Below are 26,103 nucleotides of genomic sequence, written 5' to 3'. Positions count from 1 at the left end.
GCAATTATTTTTTTTCTATCAAATATGTTTATAGTTTGTAGATAACCTATTAAGTACCAGCAGTCATTCAGAGGTCACACTCTGCAGGAGCTACTCAACATGAAGTGACTCTGTTTATTAGAACGGGAAGACATTTTCTTTTATCTGAGATCAGGGTGGTGAAGGATGAAAAAGACAATATTTCAATAGAGTTTGTGGGCGATAACAAATATATCTCTCCTTGTTTGTTCATCACTATTATCACAGACGTGATCGTCTTCATAATCGTCTCTGTGAGCCGCGCACAGCTGTTCAGCTGGAAGTATGTTAATAAGTTCAGTTTGCAGCAATCATACAATGCCAATGAACTGCACCACGAAAGCCGTTCACTTCCATCTGACTGAATCTCCTTAAATTTCCCTTGAGACTTTCCTCTTCTCTGCCTCGACTGAGCATTTCACTCCCACTGAGCTGATCTCATCTCGCCGGGACGGGATCAATCTTTCTGACATCGTCAACTATTTTGGGGAGAGCCTCCTAATGATGGATATACTGTAAATGCTAAACTCACTTATATTTGCATCATTATAAGGATGCATGGAACTTGCAGAGATTACATTATTTAAAAATGAAGCTGACTTATTGACCGAGAGAGTCCGTGTGTATGAAGATGAATTGTATAGCAGTCTGGATTTATTCACTGCTGCTCACAGAGATAATAAGAGGAAGTTTGGAAAGTGAGAAGTTATAAAATAATAGTTACTGGAATTAAATTATTTCTCCTCACATGCTCATGTATGTGTGTTACTTTTTAACAACTTGGTCTCTTTGATTAAAGGGAGTTAGAAGAGACTCACATGGGCAATGCTGATGCCACAGTAGATAGAGAAAGCTGTCGCCAAATCCTCATCGAAGCGGTTGAACCACGGCCCATTCATCTTATTCACCAACTCAGCGACGCCGATGACTTCTGGAAAACGGAAGATTTAAAGAGGAAAGGGGTGAGGAGAAGAGGAAGGTGGAACAATTAGGGAGGAAATGATTAAGCAGGAAGAGGGGCGAGAGATGCAGGGATGGATGGAGGCGGGTGAAAGTTGATGAAGAAAAATGGAGAGTGGAAGAGGGAGCGACAAGGACGAGAAAATGAGGCACAAATGGCAAAAGTCAACGTCGAGTCAAAAAGGTCTGCTAACTTGAATTGATTTCACGGTGGAGTCAAACCTAATTGCACATAAAAAGCTCTGAAATTAAAATGTTAATATGATCCGCAGACAGCTCCTTTTTTTACATGGAGACAAATGACACTGACTGCAAAGCTTCTCTGTGGATACAGCAGAAACCATTAGGCAGCAGCATCAAAATAGAGAAGAGGTTTCTGAAAGTCTGGAACACAGAAGATGGTCTAAAGTGCACGTTATACATGTAGGACGTGATGTAACCTCTCTTTGTGCTATTCCGAGAATGAAGCTCCACTTAAAAACAAACAAACAAGAGGGCAATAATGCACTAAATATGATGTTTTTAAATCTGGTGCAAGTTGCTTAGCTTTTATACAAGTCTCAGAGAAGATACTTCTCTGTTTTTGCACGACATCTATTACAGTTCTTCTTGTTTGTTGGGTTTCTTGTGAAATAATGCTGGTCTCGGGGACCAGTTCAGCACCTGCTCTCTTTTATTGTCGCTCTTGGAAAATGTCCAAAATGTTTTTTTTGGTTTTTTATACTGAAATAATCAAAGATTTCCCTGAAAACATGTCTAAATGGCAGTAAATGTTGCTTCATATTGATATTTACCCTTCATAATTAAAAGTTCCTTTATAGATGTGTACGTTGCCTACACAGTGCACGCGAATGCGCCCCCTTTTCCAGTAAAGGTATTGGTTTTTGAACTGTTCACTGATAACATCCATGTACATGATCTCCAAAAATATTTTCATACCAAAGGAGAGGTTTCACGTCAGCCTCTCTTAACTTTTTTTCTTTGCGTCACAGAGCTTTAACTTGGATGCTCTGATGGTTTGCATTTGCTGGTTTACAGAAGCCGTCCTGATCATGTGTAGTAATATTCACTACAGAATCACGTACATGTTTAATGCAGTGTTGCCAGAGGCCAGCAGACCAGAGCTACTCAGTAATGGTTAAAGTCTTGTCCTCTGCAAAAAGAGCTTTGCCTTAATTCCCTGCATCTTTTAATTATATTAATCACTGTATGTGACAAATTCCCCAAATTCTCTGGAATAATTTTCCCTTCCCTGAGTGTTGAGACCCTCCCCATATTTACTTGTAAAAGACTCTTTGGGATGTTTTTTTGTTAGACACAGTCCTGTTACTAATTACCCTAATGAGATGTGAGCTGTTCTGCCAGGTGTCTTGTTTTTAGCATTACATTATGTTTAAGGCTTTTGATCCTCTTGCCTGAACTGTTTTGAAATGTGCTGCTAACCTCCAATTTCAAACAGGCTTTGAGCTGTTGTCAAATTGAATTACATAAAAATGTTCTGCATTCTGCTTTTATCAACATTTTACAGATAGTTCCCACTTTTTGGTACACAAGGTTGTATATTTTGCATGATTTCATCAGGAAATCCCTTTGTGTTGAACTCACTGGTATGAAATGAAAAGTCCAAATGTGTGTGTTCATGCATTGTTACCGTTATTCTCATCTTTGATGGGGAAGCAGAGGATGTTGCGAGTCCTGAAGCCCGTGCTGTCATCCACCCCACGATAGAAAAGAGGATGAGAGTAGGCGTCCTTAATGTTCAAAATCTGACCAGTTGTCGCCACGTGGCCGGCAATGCCCTGATCGGCTGGGATGCGAAACTCATTCTGTGCTCAGACACGAAGACACACACAGTTTTGTCTTTACTTAACAGCTCACAGGATAGGGAGACAATCAGCAAGTGTAATCATATAAATATCTTGGAACCATAATCAATGAAAACCTGAATTTTGATGAGAATTACAAATTGGTCTGGAAAAAGGGTCACAAGTGCCTTTACTGCCTTAGGAAACTTGCTCATTTCCACATTGACTGAACAATTTAACTTCGTTTTATCGTCCTTTTATTGAGTCTGTTTTATCTTTTTGTTTGGTGGCATGGTTCGGTCAGACCTCTGTTGCAGAGAAAATCTGACTGAATTGGATAGTGAGATGGTCCAGTCGTCTGATAGGTGAGTCACAGCCCTGTTTAGCCTCCCTGTACACTAAACAGGAACAACGGATGGCTTTATCAATTCTTAATAATGGTTCCCATCCTCTACAGGGTGAATCTCAGCTTCTTCCCTGGGGACGGAGCTTTCTAGTTCCAAGATGCAGGACAAAGTGTTATAAAAACAGCTTTGTCCCCACTGCCATCACTGAACTCAATAAGAACGGTTTCATTTGATTTCATCTTGTCTAATTAACAAATATGTGTCTGTCAGGTTTCATTAAGTGTGTGTTTAGTGATGGGATGCTAAATGCTCTCATTTTATTGTGGTGTTCCTCAAGGCTCTATGCTTGGCCCACTTTTGCTTTCAATATATATGCTGCCTCTCCACCGTATCATTCAAAAGACTGATTCTAATTACTTTAAAGCTTTTAATGGTTTGAATTACATGAAGGACTCATTAACATCTATGTGCCTGGGCACTAACTGATACCAGTGAATGAGGTTCTGCTGGTTATCCTGAGGTCTCTTGTAAAGAAAGGTTAGCGGGCCTCATCCGTCAGAGCTCCAATTGTGATCGGAATGACATCAGAACCTTTTGAATCTTTTAAACCATTTTTTAATCGTAAAGTTTTTATGAATGTCACAATGTTGGTTTTAGTATTCCTGTATTTCTTATTATTTGTCTTGTTGTTATTTGGCCTTTTTTTCTTTTTAGATGTTTAACTTTTTTCCTGTGATGCAATAAAGTTTATTATTATCATTATTATTCCAGTATGTAGATATTTGTTCAGTGTACTTTGATAATTCTCCCTGTTATAATTTCCTGTTACTCCCTGTTGCCAAATTCAAGACAGCCAAAAAAGTCTCCATAAATCTTAGACCATTAGGCCACGGTGCAGCTGTGCACTGTCAGCACAGTCATGCTAAGTGTTTATATGTGTGTTAAATTAAATGCTTGTTTGCCGTACCTCCTCCTCACTGACCACACCACCATCAAACACCTTTGCCACCAGCTCATGGCTCACACGATCCAGCAGGAACACCGAACAGCTGCAGAAACAGTGAACGTCAGATTTCGAGGGGTAAGAGACAGAACGGAGCACAGCTGAGAACATTAGAGAGTTTTATCTCGTTTCATCTCAGGTCATTTTGTAACTTATTAAATGACGCAAGTCAGTTAAGAACAAATTGCCTAGATAGCCTTTGCAAATGGAGATAAAGACATTCACACTATGCACAGACACACATGCACACACTCTTTCTGTCTTTCATACACGCACACTGATAAATCCCTTTGAAGATGAATCAGAGGGCTTACATCTCTGCATCACTGAGGTTCCTGGCCTCCACTATAATTTCCTGTAACAGCACTGACACATCATCTGAAAGAATCAGAGAGACAGAGAGGACGGGGGGAGAACGAGAGAAAAAAAGAAGGATGAGAGAGGGAATTAAATGGAAAACAGAGGAAATTATAAGGGGACACAGCAAAACCCAGATAGACAGAAACAGAGATTACAGTACGAGTACCGGTGGATCCGCCACACAAGCTGATAAGAGCTTTTGTAATCAACGCTTCAGTACAGTGAGAGGCAATTTGCTCTACCAACAGATCAATTTTTGTACCTGCAATCACGATGCCATCAGTGCTTACAGCTCGATAAGAATGGAAATACCTCCACAGATAGATGGAAATTATAGGAAAGAAAGGTGGACCCATAATTTTCAATGCCCTTTTGATTTTATGACAATGATCACCTTAAGGGTCGCTAATATCTCATTCAATTATGTGCACCATTTGTTTCACAAGGTGATCACTTCAATTAATGCAAATTGCACCACACTGGTCTTGCTTCACACTTGACAGACACATGGATGGACAGACGGAGGAGAGAAGACTTACCCAAATGTGTAAAGAGATTTTTGGCCACTTGCAAGAGCGCCTATAAAGAGAAACAGCGAACACAAATAGCTCTTCAAAGGGCAACTTCATGTATATTTATGCATACGGCATATGTGAGAATATGACTGGATGGGTGTGTGTTTTTGTGTGTGTCCGTGTGCATGTGCAGTACCTGGCACTCCACTTTGAGCTTCTGCTCTTTCTGGAAGGCCAAAGTTGAAGTGAGGACTGTTGAAGTGTAGCAGAAACAGTGCTGGATGGCATGTTCATCTACCTCGGTGTGTCTGCAATAGGGAACACACACACAGAGTAAAGGGTAAAAGCCTGGCTATAACTAACAGGCTGCTACTTATTTCATTTATTATAACAAATCTGGATTTTGCACTGCTATGAAACATTTCCCATTTATGAAATGGCTTACAAATGAAATCTTGTAATTAAACTATCCAACTGCAGATATGTAAATAGAGCAGTGTGCAAAAGTCTTGAGCCACCTTTTATTTCTTCATAATTTGCTTCCCAGGATCCAGACTTTCTAATAACTTTTTAAAATGCCCTTGATAAGTAGTTCTCCGGGTTTTCTGAAGGTCTTTCAGTTTTTCTTAGGACATTGGTTGCTTTTTCACTTATTTTTAGTCCAGTCTTTGTACCTGAACATTTTAGGAGGAATGTTTTCTGCTTTAGTCACTACACAATGACCTATGAATCATTCAAGCATACCTAATCCAACAGATTAACCTGTGTACTGTCTACATGCAACAGACAACTTAGCAATGAACCAATTTTAAATGGTATCTTTAGGTACTTTCTTATTAGCAGCCTGCCAGAAAAACAAAGATAACACATTTTGACAGGCATCAAATTGCCAAAGAGCTGTTTTTTTCCCATTTCCATTTTCTATTTTCCATATTCCTACTAACATATAAAAACTAAATAAAGACATTTGTACAATACTGTATATCAGAACCATTTAAATAATCTGTTTTGTCATAAAAACATGAACACGCTCTTACTTGAGACATTTTTCCAAAACTAAAATCATGCAAAAAAAGTAAATAAGAAACCTCAATAATTACCTTCACACACAGGAAGGTGGAAAAGACAACAGTCTCTACTCTTGGCTAACTACGACAAAGACTTACAACTCTGTGCAGGCAACAAGTGAAGGCAAAACTGACAGCAACACCATTGACCACATTCATGCTTGTAGTTGTCTGTGTTTGCCTACAGAGGGCAGTGGCATATTATTGTGCAGATATCAGGGTATATTGTATATTGCTTCAAGGTGTTCTTGCCCTCCGCTTGGAGGCCTCAGAGGAATCTAAGCAAAAGAGGTTGGAGCCTGAAAAAAAGCCTGTCAGGCTCACTTTAACTTCAACAAGTGTCCTACAAATCTTTACGAGTGACATTCAGAGATTCAGAGGAGTCAGAATAAAGAGAGTGGAAAATATTTTTTGGTGGCAGACGCCAGTTATTTGAAGCTGTGATAGAAAATGATCAACAGCCTGTGGGAGTCCACCTCCAAAGACCAGAAGGTGCATGTCTTCTGTGACACTGGACTGGAGCAGTTAAAAATCCTGCCATCACTTAGAAACAAACCATCACTCAGCCTAATTGTCAAAAGAACAATATATCTGAGTGTAAATTAAAAAAAACAGTGTCTCTATTGTCTCCTTCTAACAATGTGCTTCTGCTCATTCTCAAGCTGCTTCTTTTTCCTGCTGCCACTAAATCTGAGATACGGACCTGTTACCAGTGTCACAATATGTTGTTATACACCGGTGTCACGGGTGAAGAGGACACCGTGAATATGATCAGACAATATCTATAATGAGGCGATGCACCTTCGAGATATACGGCTCTTCTAAAATCTGGATGATTGTGCTCACAGAACAGGATATTCATCACATTATATGCACAGCTGAGACCATAATCCTGCTGCTGTTACTATGGTAATGAGATGCAAGCTCTATCATTTGTGCCACTGGCAGAGGGAGAAATTATAGGACATGATCCCTTCTCATCTCTCACAATCTTGACAGAGAGAGAGAGAGAGAGCGAGAGAGAGGGAGGGAGTACAAACACGGGACTGCGTGAGAGTGTCTGCACGTGTGTGGAAATCATACAATACACAAAAAAACTTTCCCAGTTTCTTAGACAAACACAGAGACAAACAGCTGGAGTGCAAGTTTACAGACTTCTGCATTCAGGAGATAGCAGCATTGCTCTGGGCAACACACACACACACAACCAAATACATACACACGCATGCCAAAACATAGCGCCAAACCAGGCAGCAAAGCCTCCTGCTGCTTTTAGGCTCATGACCTGACGCTAGATCCTCACACTGTCATCCTCATCGCAGCCATCTGGACACACACACACACATTAGAGCTCAAGCTCAAAAAGTGCTGTGGTACATGTTTGGGGGCGGTCACTCTGTCAAATGACGGACTTTCGGACACGGAGCGGGACCCAGACTTAAATTATCCGTGTAAAACTGTGTCACTCTGGGTTATAATGGTACGTTTTGTAAGCATCAGCCCTTGCAGTGAAAGATGGGTGTGCATTGTTGATGGAGTCATATTAACAACCTGATGAGTTAGCGGGTCTTCTTGCCCAATAAATGACAGCTGCATACTTTTGCAAGACTTTTAAGCAAGAAGCACTGCCGAGTAGGGATTCGCAAGAGTGATGACAAACAGCCATGCAGAATGAGGGACAGGTGAGGCCTTGACTTCTAACAAAAACATATACATGGTTTTCTTGCAAATCATCAGTAAATACCTGAAGATCAGTTCAGCTCAGACTCAGATGGCAGACTGTTAATAATCAGCATTGTTTCCCTTGTGTGCTCTCTGCACAGACACTCGGCATCACCAACAGTTTCTGCTTGAACTAACCTAAAATATCCTGATTTCACGTATCAGCAGCAGGCATCTGTGCAGCTCCGTGTGATTTGTGAATCCATACAGCCTGTGCACAAATCTGGTGCTTGGCTGGAAAATGACTAAGAAGCTTTAATAGGTAACTTGAAAAGGAATAAAACAATGTAAGCAGCCTAGTTTTGTAGCCAATGGATGGGAGGGATGTTTATTTTATTCATTTATTCATATGTTTTGAGAAATACAATATATCTGCGAATATTTTGGAGATTGTTATTCAAATAGGTAAGAAGATTTGCTATAACACATCTATAAGAGATGGACAGACGAGACAAATTGCAGATGATCTGCGAATTGTTTTGCTCCACAGTTAAAAAGGTAAAAAGAAAGCACACCCTCTTTCAGGTTTTACATATCAGGAGATAATAAAAATCAGCTGGTCCTTAGCAGGTCTTAAAATGAGGTAAACGGAACTACAGCACATAACATATTACACTGCACCAAAATGCAGTAGCAATGTGTGAAAAAATACACCCTACAAGCTGCTTCCACCTTTAGGTGCAATAACTCAAAGCTACATTTTCTGTATTACTTCATCATTTCCTCACATCATTGTGGAGGAATTCTGACCCACTCTTCTTTAAAATATTGCTTTAGCTGATTTGGTTTGATTTGTTAAGCATAGCTCTCTGAATTTCCTACCACAGCACATCAGTCAGGTCTGGAGTTCGACACCTTGATTCTTTTCTTTTCTAGTCATTCTGTACGAAGGATCATTTTCCTGTCGCATGATCGAGTTTGAGTCAAGCTTTATCTGTCAGACAGATGAATTCACGTTTGACTCTAAAAAAGTTTGGAACACAGAGAAGTTCATGGTCGACTAAAAGACTGCAAGCTGCCCAGGTGCTGTGGCTGCAAAACAAGCACAAATCACCACCCCCTTGATGACAGTGGGATATATAGTATAATATGGTCAAAAATCTCCACTTTGGTCTCATCTGTCTGAAGGACATTAGTCCAGAAGTCTTGTGTAACTTGGCAAACCTCAGCTGTGCTGCCACGTGCTATTAGCCCTCTCAAGGCAGGCGTTGCCGATTTGCAACAGTTAAAAACTAACAACCTGATTACCCCACATACATACTGAGAAGTACCACTGCAGGACTTGGTTGTGCATTAGCAACAAAAAGTTTAATTTGAGCCTGAGAGGGTTAAGAGAGAAAAGATTTTCTCCCGGCTACCCTCCCAAAGACTTGTTCAGTCTTTACTGAACTTTTAACATGCTAACCTGTAAAGTCTGGGATGTACCACTTTGTTTTTTGCAGTTCGTCCGAGCATAACAGGGAGTGACTTTGGTGTAATTTACTGGGACGTCCGATCCTGGGGTCAGCTGTCTCAAATGTTTTCCACTTGTGAATGATCTTTCACACTGTACAATGATGGACTGATTTGTTAATGAAGTACATACCTGTCCTCTTATCCTCCTGCTTCTTATGGAAGCTGTAAGGGTGTGCTTAGTTTTTGGTGATGATATATGACGTATGTGATGTGTTGGAGTTGCATTTACCTCATTTTTACACCCGCTAAGGACCAGATGATGCTTTGCTCTGATATTTAAAGCCTTAAGAGAGTATACTTTCTTTTAACCATGACTGTATTTGCTCAATAGCATCCTGTGCTGGAAAACATGAAATAGCCTCTTTGTGTTATACTGATGCATGAGAGTATTATATATATTTAATTGTAAAGCTGTAGCAGCATGTGCATGTGTCACACGTTGCCGTGCCTATCACTGGTCTGAGTGATATCATTTCTGCTAGCCTATCCTTACCTTTCCATTATTCTGTCTTTTTGCACACACTTTTGGAACCTGTCATTACACTCACATTTCTGACATGTGTCTTTAAACAGACACTCTGCTATCAGCAAAAAATCCCGTATGAATGTCAGCCCTGCACAAGTATTTCTGGGCTACTCTAGGTTAAACTCCAGGGCTGCTTTTGCATCTCAGTCCTTCCCCTGCATCTGTTCATGGCCAACACAAAGCACAACCTGCTGGTAAGCTGCAGATCTTAGTGGAAACAGCAGTGCAGTCTCTGCTACTATAACCTCAACAAATCTGAGCTGTAAGGCGCAACTAATCAGGCCCCATCCCGACATTACTGTAAGCTGCTGTCAGATAAATCTTTGCATCTACCATGAGTCAGCAGTTGTGGCATTAGGAAAAGCCAAATCACTTTTGGACTGACAGCCGAGTAATTTCAAAAAAGTTTTTTCGGCATTAAGCCATCAACGCCGGAGTGATTTCTGAACAGCTGGGAGGTCCAAACGCGATTTCAGCGAGTGCCGTGTGGTCTTCTCAGCATTAAACAGAAAAACAAACCAAAAAGAAACAACTCAAAGCGAGGACGTACCTTTTCCCGCCCTCCTTGTTGAACGCGCACGCTAGTGCCACCACCTGACCTGTAGCCCTGCTGACCACAGGCACACAAAGCATGGAGGAAATCTCACAGCCCAACATACTGGACAGTTGCCTGCGCTCCTCCTGCCATGGTAGCAGGCAGAAAAGACAAACAGATTAGTTACAGTGATGCAGGCAGATAGATAGATGCACAAATAGATAGATCTCTTACAGCACTGATGTCTTGAAGAGTAATTGACTTCTTCTTCTCGACAACCTGACCAAAACGTCCAAACATCAGCTGCACAGAAGTAAGAAAAACAAGGAGATAATAAAGACAAGATGAGCACACGGAAAGTAAATAAAACCAGTATAATGAGGGTAAAATAGATATAAAAAAGCTTGTTTATTGTCAGTGAAGCTTATTACCACTGCTAAACAGCACATACAGCCACTTAAGTTTTTTTTCTTGTGTCTTGATTTCTCTCTTCACCGGCTATTATCGAGATTTCACACATCATTTAGGCTGGGGCACGCAGTCTATTCACACGATAATGGAAAGCCTGTTAAATATGCTACACAAGCACTGCAGCCAGAGACAGGAGAGTGCAAGCCACCCAAAGGATGTCATTACTGGCCCTCACCAAATTTCTTAATTATAACTCCTGCTGAGGATTATAAGTGATTACACGTGGGAGGCTTATTCTATCATGGCACTCGGAAAAAAAAGAAAAAAAAGAAACTACACGCAGGGTTGCAACACTTGCATCATAATTCTGTTTATTAAAAATTGGAGAAGACATCCCTGAAATCCACACCTCAGCTTAACAGACCACATAACGAACAAGAAGCACTCAGAGAGCGCAAACCTCAGCCGAGGCAGCTCACCACAAATAATTTAAGGAAAAACGATTGCGATTGATCTCGAAGAGCTATTTTGTATCATTGTAATTTCTTTACCTTACAATATAAAGCGCCTTTAAGCAACTGTTGTTGTGATAAAACTGAATATAATTGGATTGAAAGAGGTCAGAGGTCAAATATGACATATTTTAAATTCACAGCACACTTGCAAGAATCATAGTTTCTAAGTTATAAGGTTTTTTGTCAGTTTTTGAGTGTTAATAATTAAATTGACCTTGAAGACCATGATGGGTGTATGTACAAATTTTTCAGAATTCATTCAAAGCATTTTGAGCTATTGTGTTTACAGAGTGAGACACATGCAAAAGCTATTAAAACATAACCTCGCTCCCCGAAGGAAATGAAGGTCATTCATGAGTAAAAGGGAAAAATAAAAGACTTAATGGAAATGCGATCAAACCGGTAAAAAAACCCTGTTTTACTGGGAACATTGGAGACAAACATGAAATGTAGATGAAAATCAATAAACAATAAGTAAATTATTGCATTGATATTTTGCCTCACCGGGAAGCTGATCTCCTCTTCCAGGACTTTGTCTCTGACTACCTAAAAGGTCAGAGATGTCAAAGGTCAGGAGTTCTTCAAATGTTAATGTTCAAATTGCTCTTTGATAAATGAGTCATGGTGTGTGTGTGTGTGTGTGTGTGTGTGTGTCTGTGGGGATGAGGAGAACAGTATGTGAGTCCATGTTGTTTTTTGTGTGGTATTTCAAAGACAGATTATGAAAACAAATGTGTACGACAGCGATAAAGATGTGTCTGTGTGTGTGCGTTTGTGTGTATACCTGGCAAAATAGCTGGTGGTTATCCTCAGAGACCAGTAGCAAACAACAGCACTGCGACCGAGTCTGCTGCTGCAACTGCGGAAGAACACAAACACGACATCAGTCCTGACGTATAATCACAGAAATCTCTCTTTATCGGACTCGCTCAGATTGTTTTAAAACCTTCAATTTACTATTCTTTGGAGTGTAGCCTAGGCGTGGAGATAAGATAAGAAATCGGCGGACAGTGAAAAATGACTGCTCCCGGGGCGTGGTGAGAATTCAAACTGATTTTTGCAGTAGATTAAAATCTGGAATGAAATTAGGTTTTTATTACGCTAAACAGACGGGATTTATTCAAGTACATTTTCAGCGTAAGCCCCGCAGTTAGCTGTGATTTTCCAAGATGGACAAACAGAAGAAAATCACATTTGGTGTCTGCGTGTGTGTAAATTAAAGTGTGTGTGTGTGTGCTCAAGCTCCCTGAAGCTGTTGCTCTGTTGCAACCAATTTCCCGCTGCTGTCTGTGATGAAAACATTTCATTCACATTCATAGACTGAAAATACACTCTGAGCCGTACACGCCCCTGCGCGCACACTGCTACAAACATATACACACACACACACACACACACACATATGCAGCAGCGCTTCCTCACACAGCATTCTTCTCCGTAATCCACCGAGCTGGATGGAGAAGAAGCAGAACAGGAATAAACGGCAGCCACTGCCAACACATTTGCCCCCCAGTCTCTCACACACACATGTGCACGCACACAAAGCACGCTGCTGCACCCTCATATAATAATAAGCCCCTCCAACCCCTTTTTCAAAATGCTGTTAATACCATAAGAGCTGCCCCGAGCTCTTCCCACCCGAAAAAAACCACGATTCTTCAGAAGCAACAATCCCGTGCTCCTCTTCCCTCTCCTCTCCCCTGTGCCCTCACCCCATTATTTTTACAACTGTAAAAATAAACAAATAGACAAAAACAAATCATGTCGGATTTAACATGCATCTTTAAAAGCCCTGCAGTCTATTTTGCACCACCGCAGCCTCTGTCTCTCTCCCTCGCTCTCATCTGTGAGACAGATGGATGAAGAAAAGAAAAGTCCAATGCAGATTCAGGGGCATAAAAGGATGCAGGCCGCGCTGCCGTTGTTCAGCACCGCTGAGCTGGTCCCAGGGTAGCACAAGTTGCACAGAAGGTCAGGTAGGTTTGACTTAAGCGCTTACAGAGAGAAATATCCACCTCGCTTTACGCTGGTTTTCAGAGCAACCTTTGCTATCCGTGTCCTCAAAGACAGCATCTATAATTTCTGCTGCGCAGGGACGCCGGTAACAGCAGCTAATGGTAAATGAGTTCATCTGATAGCGTCCGCCTGCTAGTGCATGTTCTCATTTTAGAAACATAATAGAAAATGAGGAAAAACAGTTGTCGAAGGAAAGCAGCGGGGTTCACTTGGTTCCTTTAACTAAATTAAAAATACTCGGAATACCTGAAACTCCGAGTATGTTAGGGCCGCAATTATTCCGACTATTATGAGATTATGAGTTGCAGCAGTGCTCGCGATTAGAAATCGCTGATGGTTTTATTTTTCCTTTTCATGTGAGGACAAAAGACTGTGTTAACATTTTCTTTTACTAAACTCTGAAGTAAAGAATCGCGTCCCTGGATCCATCAAACTTCCTTGGATGGACTGCAGCTCTGTCCATTTGATGTAGCATAACCTTCAAATTTCTCTACTTTCTCTTGCTTTATTCTCTCTCTCGCCCTCTCTTATCTTCTTCTTCTGTGAATATTTCCATACATTTGAATTGTAGCCAGAGTCCCGCTGACTACAATTTTATGACTACCGTGGCTGAAGCTTGATAACTCTGCTCTCTCTCACGGCTCTCTGCACAGCTCCTCCTTCCCTGCAATCAATCTCTACACCTCTCGCTCTGCTCCCCTGGCTTCAGAGAGTGTATCATATAAGAAGGGTGCGCACATTAAGGGGAGACTAATGGAGTAATTGTGTGACAATAAGCTTGTAGTAAAAATAATGACAGGAAGAGAGGTAGAAATCACCGGGAAGGATTTTATGTCTTGAATGTACTGTACATATTTAACACACAGTGTGTGTGTGTGTGCAGGTTGTGTGTGTGTGTGTGAAAGTGCATGAGTGATCTCAACCCACTTACATAATTGATGACTTTAAGCTGGAGAGAGGCTGCATCAAGGTCATAGAGCTCACCTAAAAGAGAGAGGGAGACAGAGAGAGAGAGAGAGGATGACGGGAGGAAAAACCAGCGTAGAGCAAGGTCAGAGTGGCGTTAAGGAAGAGTGGGAATGCAGAGCATGTACGCAAGTGGACAGAAAGCAATCCAGGGAGAGATACACTGAGACAGCGAGGTCAGGGAAGGGTGAGCAGGAACCAGCTAACAGAGGGACTAATAATGAAGACAAGACATGGGATGGAGGGCTGCCCGGACTGCAGATGAAGACAGAAGGAAAAGAAGTGAACCCCCCCCCCCCCCCCACACACACACACACACAAAACCCCCCCAAAACAACTGAAGACACTAAATGCAACCCACATTTTTTGACAGTTATCAGGGAACAAACAAGATTGATGCGTATGTGTGAAGAAATAGCATTAAGCATGAGATTTAAAACAATGCTTTGTGTTTTCATCCACCTCCATCTAAATTCCCACAGCTCCATTATTATATCCCACCTCTCATATACGTATATGCATGTGTGCATGAGTTTGTTGTTTTCTCAGAGAAGAGTGAAAGAGGCAGAGATGAAATAACGTCTGTAAAGTGTGTGTGTGCGTACCACAGAGCTGCAGGATGTTGCGGTCCAGCTCGCAGTAGTCCTGTTCTGAGACGTTGAGGGGCAGCAGTGCATTGTGGGACTGTAGTGGAGAAGGGCTGAGAGGAGGCCTCTGGTAGGATGTCTGAACAGCTTGGACCCGCACACATGCCACCGAGGCCTGCGACACCACGTGGACGTAAAAAGATCAATTATAACCTCTGTTTAATCATCATCTATTTAACATTATACACAAGATTTGGATCCGTAAAACAATACAAATGTAAAATTGGTGCATATCAATACCACAGACTATAGTTAAGGAATAGAAAATAACATCAAGGCTTGTACAGATAGATGTTAATACTTGTTTGACAACCAGTGTTTCCTAATTTCCTAACACAGCAGAGCACACGCATGTATGCTGTTATTCTTTCTTTGGTAAAACACCGTGCCAAAGAGTGTCGATTCACTAAAGAGCACCGTAGCTGCTGCCAGGCTGTTTTTTTCGCATGAGCAAGCTTACATGTTTTTCCAGCACGCTCAGATGCAGTTCATCCTGATCAGATAGTGGACCGCAGCCCACCTGCAATACAAAAACACACACACAGAGTGGAAAATCAACAAAATGCTATTCAGTGGAGCTGGTGGTGCGAGCTGTGTGGTCTCTGTGGAGAACTGACTTCACATATGGCGCACGACTGAAAAAATCTGCCTTTTGCTTCTTTAATAGGAGAACTTAGAGGTAATGACCTTCTCTGCTGCAACTGGTTTTGTTACTGTGGATGATTCATTTTTTGTCCTTGACTGACTCACCAGTAAGACAGCGATGACCTTGTCCTGCTCCGAGATAGGAATGACAACAGCTGAAAGAAAGAAAGAAGAGCATTCAGAACACATCATGAATTTATTCAGAGGTCTTTTAATCGTCCTTTAGTTTTCCTTCCATGCCCTTGTCTAGCTCCTAATCTTATTTGTTCGCCCCCACATGTTCTTGTGCTACATATGCAAGAGAAAATTATGGTACAAAGTACACCTGATGTCCTTGCATAATACTTTTTCTTCCTCTGTTCTTTAATTTGTTTTTCTCATCTTTAACAACAACTTATCCTAATGAGCAAAATAAAAGTCATCACCGAGGTGTGTGCTGCTGCGCGTGTGGACAGCAGAGGACAAAACAAACAGAATGATGGGTTTAGTTCTTTGGTGCCAGGCTAACTCTTTCCCTGCATCATTATTATGATGGGTGTTCAGTATTATGTATCGATTCGCACAGTGCAGAGTGGGCATGCATGTGTACTTTAGGGTCTATAATTAACCTAACAAAACTAAACGTGATATTTTGCGTGTATTCACTCGTCTCCATTTGCTCTTCTGCATTTTTTCCTCATCACAGACCTCTCGCTGCTTTTTTTAGTCCTCTTGTCCAGCTTTTCGTGCCCACACGGCTCCATGCTTTTCCCTCGGCAACCATAGCCTCTCGCTACTTCCCTCTCTATCTCCTCATACTTGTTTTTTTCCTCCCACGTTCTCACATCTCTCTGCTCTCATGCACGCAAGCGAGCTCCCGCGCACATGCACACACTGCATGAACAAGGACATGCTGGGCACTTTGTCTGTCCGCTAGCAACATTAAAGCCCTACCCTTCAAAACATAACCACACCTCTTCTGTGTGCTGGTAACGGCGCTGCGAGGCAGATTCTGTACTTCTCTGGCAGTTCGGATGGAGGAAGGCCGGTGCACTGACATCGTTTCAGCTGGTCCGCGATGCTCCTGAAACAGATGTATGATAGATAGTTCAGTGTGACTCTGGTCTGAGACAGACGATTACCCGCGCCATATTCGAGACAAAAGGGAGGAGACAATCTGAAAGACAGCTGGAGCAAAAGGACAAACAAGCGGCAACATTATGAAACCAGATCTGTGCTGAATTCATTCATACTAACAAAAACACCTCTGAATAGCCCTATTATTCGTTGTGAAATTATAAACTCATTTGTGCATATGTGTGTATGTGTGCGAAAGAGCAAGCCAGGTGTGAAGCCAGGTGTGATGGCAAAGGTGTAGGTCTTTGTGGGTGTTACATTAAATAAAGAAGGCAGGTGTTTCATGCTAAAATATAGGACACTGGGGCAATTGTGTATTTTGGACCGGCTACCGCACGCAAACACAGTGCACGCCTTGTGTTAAAAGTGCACGAGCATAGAAAGCAACAGGAAGAGGAAGCAACACGGTTTCGCCCGTGCACACAGTTAGATTCAAGATGTATGTGCTTCAGATAATAATCGGTAAATCCCTCTGGCAGCCACACACACACGCACACACAGAGCAGCAGCCCCTCTGTAATGCACACAGGCTCTACAGAGTCTGAAATCCCTCAGAGCGTTGAAGCCAAATCTCTGCATGGTGCATTGATTTAAAAATGCCCATTTTTCAAACTCACTGAGGAGTATTGCACTTCAGTCAAAAAACATTCTCATTGTACTTCACTACTGTGACAAATATAGTTGACCTTTGCGTAATGTATTTGGTTCAAAACAGCTTCTCTGGGTACAGCGGAGAGCAAAACAAATGACCCCGAGGTACTATGAACAATACTGTTATTTGCTGTTGTGTGTGTTCGTCTGACAGCACATGTGATGTTAAAATGTGTGTTTTAATGTTAACTAAAATTCTCAGTTTGCTATTGATCTGACACCAAGTAAATAAAGGGCCAGTATCACCAATACCGATACTTTTAACTACTTTAAAAGCACCTTATTTATGTCATTTCCCATATAATAATAACAATTCAGTGGTCTACACACTGAACTTGGAGGATAGCAGTTTGTTTGCATATCAGATGACAGTTGCAAATGCTTCTGCTTAATCTATAATGTAAATCTTATTTGTCATAACTACTTAACCATCAAGACAAAAGGGGGGGAAACACTGATATTTAAATTGTTTCCAGGGGCTGAAAGGCTCCAGTTTAGCCCTGGACTCTTTTACTGCGGCGCCATGCTGATGTAATACATCATCTCACCCAGAAAAGTATGTCATACATATGGAGGGCAGCATATCCATCGTGGATCACTCATAGCAAGCAGGGTGGTCCCTCCGCTCTTCAGCTTAGAAGATGCGGCATCTACAACTTCCACAAAGAAGTTTTCATTGGTCAGACAACACTACCCCTGGCTCCATATTTAATGAGCTCCGGCCCAAAGAAGATGGCAACAAGTTTGAATCGTGTTTATTATCATATCCTTGCACTCTGGCCTGCAGCATTTTTCATTTGGCTTGTTTGGCTCACATATTGTGAGCACAACAAGTTGTTTAGAAGAGAAACCTTCAAGGAAGATTTCTTAGCTGAACTTGTTTAGGTTTATTTTTTCGCGTGGCTGTGCATGTGCGTCAAGGTCCACATAATGGGCTTGTATGTATTAGAAAGTAGGCTGGAACAGCATGGCCTTGCCTCTTATAAGGGTTCATTGAGTGTGTGTGTGTGTCAAGGACTTGATAACAGGCTTATATAAGCAGGTGAGTTGGAAGGAGAAAAAGTAACAAACTTCCCTGTAGCTCTTTTAATATCGCCACGATATCTCGTCCTGATAAATGCGAGTATGTGAGCGTTCGTCTGTGCGTGCGCTCAGGTGTTGTGTGTGCGCGTGTCCTTGTGCGCTGGTGCCTCGTGAGGAGGTTTGTGTGGCTTCCCGTTGTTCATGTGGCAATGAGGTGTTGGAAACGGTGTGGTTGTCTGACAAACAGACAGTTTCATCAATAATGTAGAATTGGTTTTTCCCCAGCGCCTCGGCAGCAGTCGCAGCAGCACATGGGGGTCGTGGAGCTTCGGGGAGCACTTAAGAGAGGAGAGGATCGGTGAGCCTCGCTGAGGGACCGGAGGCACTGTCACCTCAGCTATTAGCCCCGCAACGCTTCCACGGGAGAGGGATTGAAGGTGAGAGAGAAAGAGGAGCACGGGAAAGGGGGAGGGCGGTAGCTGTAGGCAGGAAGATCTAAACACAGGCAGCATAGTGCTTTGTGGCTCTTTGGGGGAAGATCAGGCTGAGAGGGAAAAGAGGGCAAAGATAGACTCATGCAGTGAGGTGGGAAGGTGGGAAAGCAGATGACAAAAGAGGAAAAAAGAAGCTGTCAGAGAGATGGGTGGGCGAGGAAGGGTAAAAAAAAAGGTGATGGGGTAAAAATCAAAGGCCAGGACAAAAACAGAGGAGGTCCTCTCTGTGTGTCACCTTATCTCTGTGCTGAGGAGGATGTGATTTTGGACCGAGTGGCTCACATTCATTTAGACGACACCTGTTTCTCACACAGAGGAAACATCCCCTCCACCCCTCCTCTTTGTTCTATTGCTTCTCGGGGTATCGCTGCCCTCAACAACAAATGCAGCAAATCAGTACACGGCGGTGATTCACTGAGACGAAACATCTGTGACTTGCCGCATAGAGAGAGAGAGACACACACAGACACAAGCAGCACACACCTGATTTTTCCCTCCTGTGGCAGCTCATGTGGCGGGTCGTCAGATAGTAGCCTCGAGTCTTCCTCCAGCAAGTAGACACATGCACACTCCTGGAATTAAAACACACCCGCGTATACATGCACGTTCATTTGTAAAATTAATCTGATTCTGATTAGTTTAATGAGCGATGAGCCTCATCCATTTGTAACAAGATTTGGTGCTCTGTTCCCTGGTCCTGTGTCAGGGCTGAGTACTGAGTACCACACCACTCTGAATACTAACAGGAAGCTTTTTCTTCTTCTTCCTTCCCCTTCCTCTAGGTAATAATTTGAGGAAATTCCAATACGTGTGTGTTCTCATGCATTACCGTGCTGGGCAGCAGCTCCCGAACGCCATCTCGAAGGGCCACTCGCAAAGAGCGCGCATCCACAACTGCCGCCAGCCGCAGCAAGGCATCCTGGGGAGGAAAACAAAAACAGATGCCCTGATGTTTGTTGGGTTGTTTTTCTACGATCGTAAAGTGCAGCTCGGAAAACCCGAGGCCTTGGCTATCAATTTGTTTTCTTTGTGGGCACAAGGATTACACCGCAACAGCTCTTCCTCAGATATTTACCTTGGCAGGCTGCAAAGGACTCTGAAACAATATTTAAACTGTGTCACACTCAGTATATACTCAGCAAACTGCACCAGTTGGAGACACAAGTGTGGTACTTAGGAATGAACTGAGCTTGGATGTCACCAGGGAGTGGATTTTGCTCAACAAGGCGCTCGTTGCTTTTGTTTCATTTCAGAAAACAAAGCACTTGGCAATTCATTTGCACACTTTGGTAGGCAGCTGATTTATGAAACGAGTTAACACGTTGCAAGAAAATGTACATTCCTGGATGCTTTGTTATGCCTGATCAAATTCACCAAGAGCCTGTGAGAAATCATCTTTTTTTTTTTTACTGCACTCTCAAATCTTTAAGAAAGACAAACTAAAAAATGCTCGCCTGAGGCTATGCAGGCTCTTACTCCTCTTCACGGTGGAGGCTGGCTCTCCTGTTTACAGGAGGTGGCATCTGACCACTCGTCACACAGAAAGCATTTCATCTGAGTTTCCATCCAGCTAACGCCTGACTGAACAGATACGCTCTTGTTTTAATCACTCCAAGCTGTCTTCAGCACAATGGCTTCCCTTTCATTCATGCCAGTAAATGTGAAACAACAGGTATTTTTCTTTTTTTTGCACCTTTTTGAGACAATGATTGCACATTGGGCTCTGAAAAAAAATGCCAGTCATCTACACCATTCCTGTGAGGACATGGTGTAAAGGAAAAACTGTTTGTACCTGATGTGAGCGGACCGACTTGACAGAGACGTATGAAGAATGAAAAAACAGAGCTTGAGAGAGAAGTTCAATCCTCACTGTCTCCACACACCAGGCTACCGGCTGGGTGTAGCGAACTGCAGAGGTAATTTTGATGTCAGAAAGGTTTAAGGGACGGGTGTTTCAGATACATTTCTATAAACAACCCCATTTGACGTCCAATATTGTCGTAAAAGGGACAATTCAACTGCAAGGCTTTTATAGCTCTTTTTGGTCCTCTGAAATACACACTTTGATAAAAATGAGATTAAAAAACAGGGTCGAGGAATGGAGGAGTACACAAACAGGGGAGCAGATCTCAGATGAAAGGGACCGTATAGTTTGAGGTCCTGCAAAATTGAGGTTTTTACCTTCCGCAAACGCTACAACGAAGCACCTCTGCATCTCCCGCCTCAGCTTTACCAGAAACGGCTATAAATTCCCACCATAGGCATAATTATTCTCTGTGTGAAGTCTACTTAAATCCTTACCAGTTCCAGTGATCACACTGCATTATCATTACATTAAACCGTGGTCTACAGAAACATCTCAGCGGGACTTCAAAATCTGATCAAAGCAAAGGAAAACACAGAGGGAAATCTCAAAGGCTTTAAATGCTCCTGCTTTAAAACTGTGTGCTGAATATGAATGGGGAAGAATACACAGAGCTCGAAACCACCAGATCTTCTTCTTCCAGTTGTTCATGACAAAGCTGCTAGTGACACGGCGCAACTGAAAGGAAGAGCATCTTGTTTCTTTTGGGCGTTCAAGAGCACGAAGGTATCGAACGCTGGGCGTGCCGCGGGCTCAGCGCTCTAACGAGGCAGTCTTATGTCCTTTTCGCCTCATTTTGATACCTCACTTCTAGCGGTTTTACCGCTCTCTGTTGGTTGCGACTGATGCTGAACATGGATGAGGAGGGAGGAGGACATGTTTTTTTGCAGGTCTGTGTGTGTGTGTCAAATGTCAAGGAGGAGAGGAGACGAAAAGGGGGGAGATGGAGAGAGAGTGGAGAGCGCTGTCATGCCTGAGCGCTCAGTGTTGGTTATTACATATGATTAGATAGGATTAAATGTGATTAGCTTTGATCACTCAATCAGCCGGCCCGAGTGCTGTTGTAATGAAGTTGGAGCTCTGCCAGCCCATGTGTGAGTGTGTGTCTGAGAGTGTTTTGTATCCTAAGTTGCAGATTGTGAAATACTCGCACAAATCCCAGTAAGTAATGTGTTGGCCGTGGAGCAGACAAACAATGAACGTCTCTCTGGCTTCCATCCTCCCCGCGCTGATGCTGTCAGGAACGACGACAGCGTTTGTGGCTGTAACAGATTTATGCCTCGGTAAATGTCACACTCTGCACTTTGACCTTTCGCAATAATTTCTTTCCATATACCTCAAACCATCTGTTTTATTAATTTACCTCCTTCTCCGCCCATCATTGCGCATTTACACACACCCACACAGATTCCTTCAGGTATGCATACATATCCTGCCACCCACTCAAGCAGGACCTGAAGACACGGGATGATGCCGATGATTTTTTCTTTAAATGATACAATTTCTAGTTTTTATTATCTGGTGTTTCTTCCCGGGGACTGAAAGAAGACGTTTATTTAGTTGAGCTGGTTTTTAACCGTTCCTCCTCACAGAGAAGATGATGCAATCCTGAATCATGGGGGAGATCAAAATTGAAATGAAAACAGCGATTGTGATTTCATTACAGTAACAGCGTTCTCTAATGCCGGTTCAGTTTATGTGAATTTGGCTACAGCTTTTATCTAAATTGATCTGAAAATGCTTTACAGAACAAATATTTGATCATCAGCCATCACCAAAATGGCAAATGCGTTGCTTTGATTTAATTATCGGAAAAATATTCCCATAGATTTGATATTCATTCAACTCATTGCATTACTGTCATGTTTGAATTTGTTTCAGGATTGCACTCATCTCAAGCAGGTTGCACTGCCCTTTTGTGTCTGTACATGCAGCATCATGATTATTCTTAAATCCACCTTTCCTCAACATCTCTCTTAATTTCCTCCGTGTACCAGACTTTAAATTTTTATGTTAATCTTCAGGTTTCTCCTCCTCTCATGGGGATGTAGTCTTTGTTGTCGTCTTTATCTGCAGTTATTTTAATCACTTGAAGCACTCTTCTGAAGGGCACCTTTGATCAGCATAACCAAATGCATTCTTTTCTCTTTTTATCGTTCTCACATCGTCACATCACCCATGTCTTGTTGTTTTTTTTTAAAGAAACGGCAGTAATGGCGGTGTCAAATACTCCAGTTAACCTCAACTGCAGCACAAAAAACAAAAAACTATAACTGACAGAGAAAGTTGAGGGCAACGCATTCATGGTGTGAATCCACCACGTCCCAAAGGTGCTCTGTTGCATTGAGGTCATGTGACTTGAGTACAGTGAAATCAGTGTCATGTTCAAGAAACCAGTTTGAGATCATTTGAGCTTTGTGCGTTTTCCTGCTGGAAGAGCCATCATAGGATGGTACACTGTGGTCAAGAAGGGATGTACGTGGTCAGCAACAACGCCTGCGGTGTTTAAATTATGTTCATTAAGCCCTAAGAGGTCCAAATTGTGCCAAGAAAATATCCCCCACATTGTAACACCACCACCAGCCGGAGCCGTTGATACAAAACAGGCTGGATCCATGCTTTCATGTTGTTTGTGCCAAATTCTTACCCTACAATTGAAAGTCACAGCAGAAATTGAGACTGGGCATTATCATCCAGAGAACTGCAGCACATTAGATATTTTCTCTTTTTCAGACCCTGCAGATGGTTGTGTGGGGAGATCTCAGCATACAACCCTGTATGTTCAAAGTGACTTAAATCACCTTTCTTTCCCCCTTTTAATGCTCAGTTTGAACATCAGCAGGTCGTCTTGACCATCTCTACACGTCTATATATATACATACTGAGTCTGATTGGCTGATTAGATATTTGCTTAACAATGAGTTGAACAGTTGTACCTAATGAGCCTAATGATTTCCTGCAGGGAAGCTATTGTAATGTAGGCAGAAAGTGTGTCTAAAGCCTTTCCTGCGATGGCTATTTACTTTTAATATTCTCGACACTTAAGCCTGAGACATTCTCATCAAGTTTCTTGGTGACTTATGCAAAATAATGAAAACATAGTGGTCAAGCGTAAGGTAGCAAGGAAATTACATTACAGAGAAGCGGAGCTTGAGTATCGAATGAAAAAAGGCTCCTGCTCATCATCGTTAGGCTGCTGTCAGACAGAATTTTCAGATTTTTACAGTCTGTTTCCATCAGCCATTCGGTGGAGTTAAAGGAATCAAAGGTACGAACTCAGATGCCGGAAAAGGAAAAGAAAAAAGCAGCATTTCATTCAGTGATGTCCCCGAACTACAGCAGTCATAAATTTGAGTTAATAGAGAGGGAGCCAGACATTTGCAGAATAACTCCAGGAGGACATCTCACTGAAAAGTTTAATTAAGTCTACACGGACAGAGCTGTAGCTAGCAGGGTAAAGCCAAATCAAGCTCTGTATAATGTCGAGATAATTTCCTGTTGAGCAGAACTAGATCAGATAATATTTGCACATTCTTTCTAACGTTTATTTTGGCTGCCTGGTGAGGAGGGATGCTTTTTTCCCGGGTCATACATTATTTGGAGTTGCATTTCTATATTAAAATCAACTCTTCTGACGTTGCCTGATTTGTACACATTTTATATTTTGCATTATTTCCAGCTGATTATAGCAAAATGATATCAGCAAGCTGATTGAACCGGCTATGTGAGTCTGCTCTCGCTGCTCTGGATGTATTTCTGCTCCAGCGGCGAAAGCATAATTGCACGTTCGCTGCCGGTTGTGCTCTCTGAGGGACTCTTCATATGAATCCAGCAACAACAGCAGTGTGTGAAAGGCTGAAGAGGAAACAGATTTATGCCCCCAGGGAGAGTAGCATCATATATTTGATGAACACTGAAAAGGGAAAAAAGAAGTGAGTGGTGTTGGTAATATAACAGGTAAAAGTGAGAGAAAGATCCCTAATGGCCCACTGTATTTCATTTAAGTAAAGACAGACGAAAGCCTCAGTTGAGACAGGAGCTTGTAAGAGACGACCTGACTCCTCATTGTCCTATATTATTGTTTTATATCTGATAAAAAATGTCTTAAATTACTGAAAGTGTTCCAGGGCCTCAACCGACATCTCCAAGCCTTTATTAATGACTGGATTCTGCTGAAAATAACATAAAATAAATTTATAATAATATGAAGACATAGTTCTGTGTTCCTGCAGTACTTATGGAAAGGAACACGGCTGAATATAAGAGTGAAAAAGCCATTTTCTTTCCACTTGAAACGAGTTCCAGAGCAGTCTAATCTAATGAAGTGCTGAACATAGATGGAGAGAGCGTGGATGTCTTTAAAAGATTGTCCCAGTGGTTATGTGTGGTATTCCAACTAAAACACCTAAACCAGCGGCCCCAAACCTTTTTTTTGCGCCACTGACTGGTTTATGTCTGACAATATTTTCATGGACAGGCCTTTAAGGTGTCGCAGATAAACACAACAAAATAAAACCAGTAATAGTACCAAAAAAAGAAGATTTATTCATAACACATGTGAAAAGACCCAGGGAAACCGAGTTAACAATAAAAACTGACAAAAACCCTGAAAACCATAGATTTCACACCCGAGCTTCAACTCTCGTGGCCCGGTACCAAACAACTCACGGACTGGTAACGGTCCGTGGCCCGGGCGGTTGGGGACCGCTGACCTAAACCCTTTATAGATATCCCATTTATAAGAGGCACTTGTATCTCTAATACCATATATTCATTTTAAAACTGTGTAAATGGTGTAAATAAGACGCACCAGTGGTGAGTTGTCATATGGTAGCAGAAAAAAAATGAAGCCAGAATTCATAGAGTACAGAAAAGAGGAAATCACAGTGGTAAGCAAGAGGAGCTCTTAAGATCTGCTCTGATTTTCTCTTGCAAAATCTCTGGAGCCAGTAGAAAGTGAAGCAGAAATGAGGGAATTGTAGGTGGCCTGAGGTCGTGGTGGTTACAAGAAGGTCCTGGGCTTGAATCCTGCTGCTTGGAGCCTCTCTGTGTGGAGTTTGAATGTTCTCTTAGTGTCTGTGTGGGCTTTCTCCTACAGTCCAAAGATATGCATATGTTAGATAAAACCCTTAATGCCTAGTGTTTTTAAATAATAAACATTGTGAAAGGGTTTAATAAACACTTCATTTTTGAAAAATTTAAAATTTCTTGCAATTATTTCATGGTTCAGGCTTTAGAGGGCGGAACAGTTGGGTCCGACCTCACTGATGGGAGTGCAAAATCGAATGGCCCTTGACATGTTGTTGGTGGAGAAAGGGGGCGTATGTGCCATGTTCGGAGACATGTGTTGTACCTTTATCCCCAACAACACTGCCCCAGATGGCTCAGTAACTCGAGCTCTGGAAGGGCTGAAAACTCTGTCTAAAACTATGCATGAACACT

The 26,103-nt window shown here is 42.1% G+C and overlaps 1 protein-coding gene across 3 annotated transcripts in view; it reads right to left on the bottom strand.

Annotated features, from left to right (window-relative positions):
- Positions 1-26,103, bottom strand: part of pde2a (phosphodiesterase 2A) — a 187,297-nt gene that overhangs the window by 14,621 nt on the left and 146,573 nt on the right. For 2 of the 3 annotated variants that reach the window (XM_004561432.4, XM_004561433.3), the window contains exons 3-19: positions 19,627-19,716; positions 19,281-19,369; positions 16,467-16,576; positions 15,619-15,668; positions 15,329-15,388; positions 14,827-14,983; positions 14,187-14,239; positions 12,024-12,098; positions 11,744-11,785; positions 10,548-10,616; positions 10,329-10,459; positions 5,205-5,316; positions 5,033-5,072; positions 4,448-4,511; positions 4,098-4,179; positions 2,630-2,804; positions 837-949 (exon numbers count right to left, since the gene is read on the bottom strand). In XM_004561432.4, coding sequence (XP_004561489.2) covers positions 837-949; positions 2,630-2,804; positions 4,098-4,179; positions 4,448-4,511; positions 5,033-5,072; positions 5,205-5,316; positions 10,329-10,459; positions 10,548-10,616; positions 11,744-11,785; positions 12,024-12,098; positions 14,187-14,239; positions 14,827-14,983; positions 15,329-15,388; positions 15,619-15,668; positions 16,467-16,576; positions 19,281-19,369; positions 19,627-19,716 — 1,512 coding nt within the window. Of the gene's footprint in view, positions 1-836; positions 950-2,629; positions 2,805-4,097; positions 4,180-4,447; positions 4,512-5,032; positions 5,073-5,204; positions 5,317-10,328; positions 10,460-10,547; positions 10,617-11,743; positions 11,786-12,023; positions 12,099-14,186; positions 14,240-14,826; positions 14,984-15,328; positions 15,389-15,618; positions 15,669-16,446; positions 16,577-19,280; positions 19,370-19,626; positions 19,717-26,103 lie in introns of those variants that run through there. The other variant, XM_076892234.1, reaches the window with a different exon arrangement.

Source organism: Maylandia zebra, linkage group LG14 (assembly GCF_041146795.1).
Source record: "Maylandia zebra isolate NMK-2024a linkage group LG14, Mzebra_GT3a, whole genome shotgun sequence".
NCBI classification, from domain to species: domain Eukaryota; kingdom Metazoa; phylum Chordata; class Actinopteri; order Cichliformes; family Cichlidae; genus Maylandia; species Maylandia zebra.
Note: the sequence above shows the minus strand (reverse complement) of the source record. Positions and strands in the feature narration are given on the sequence as shown.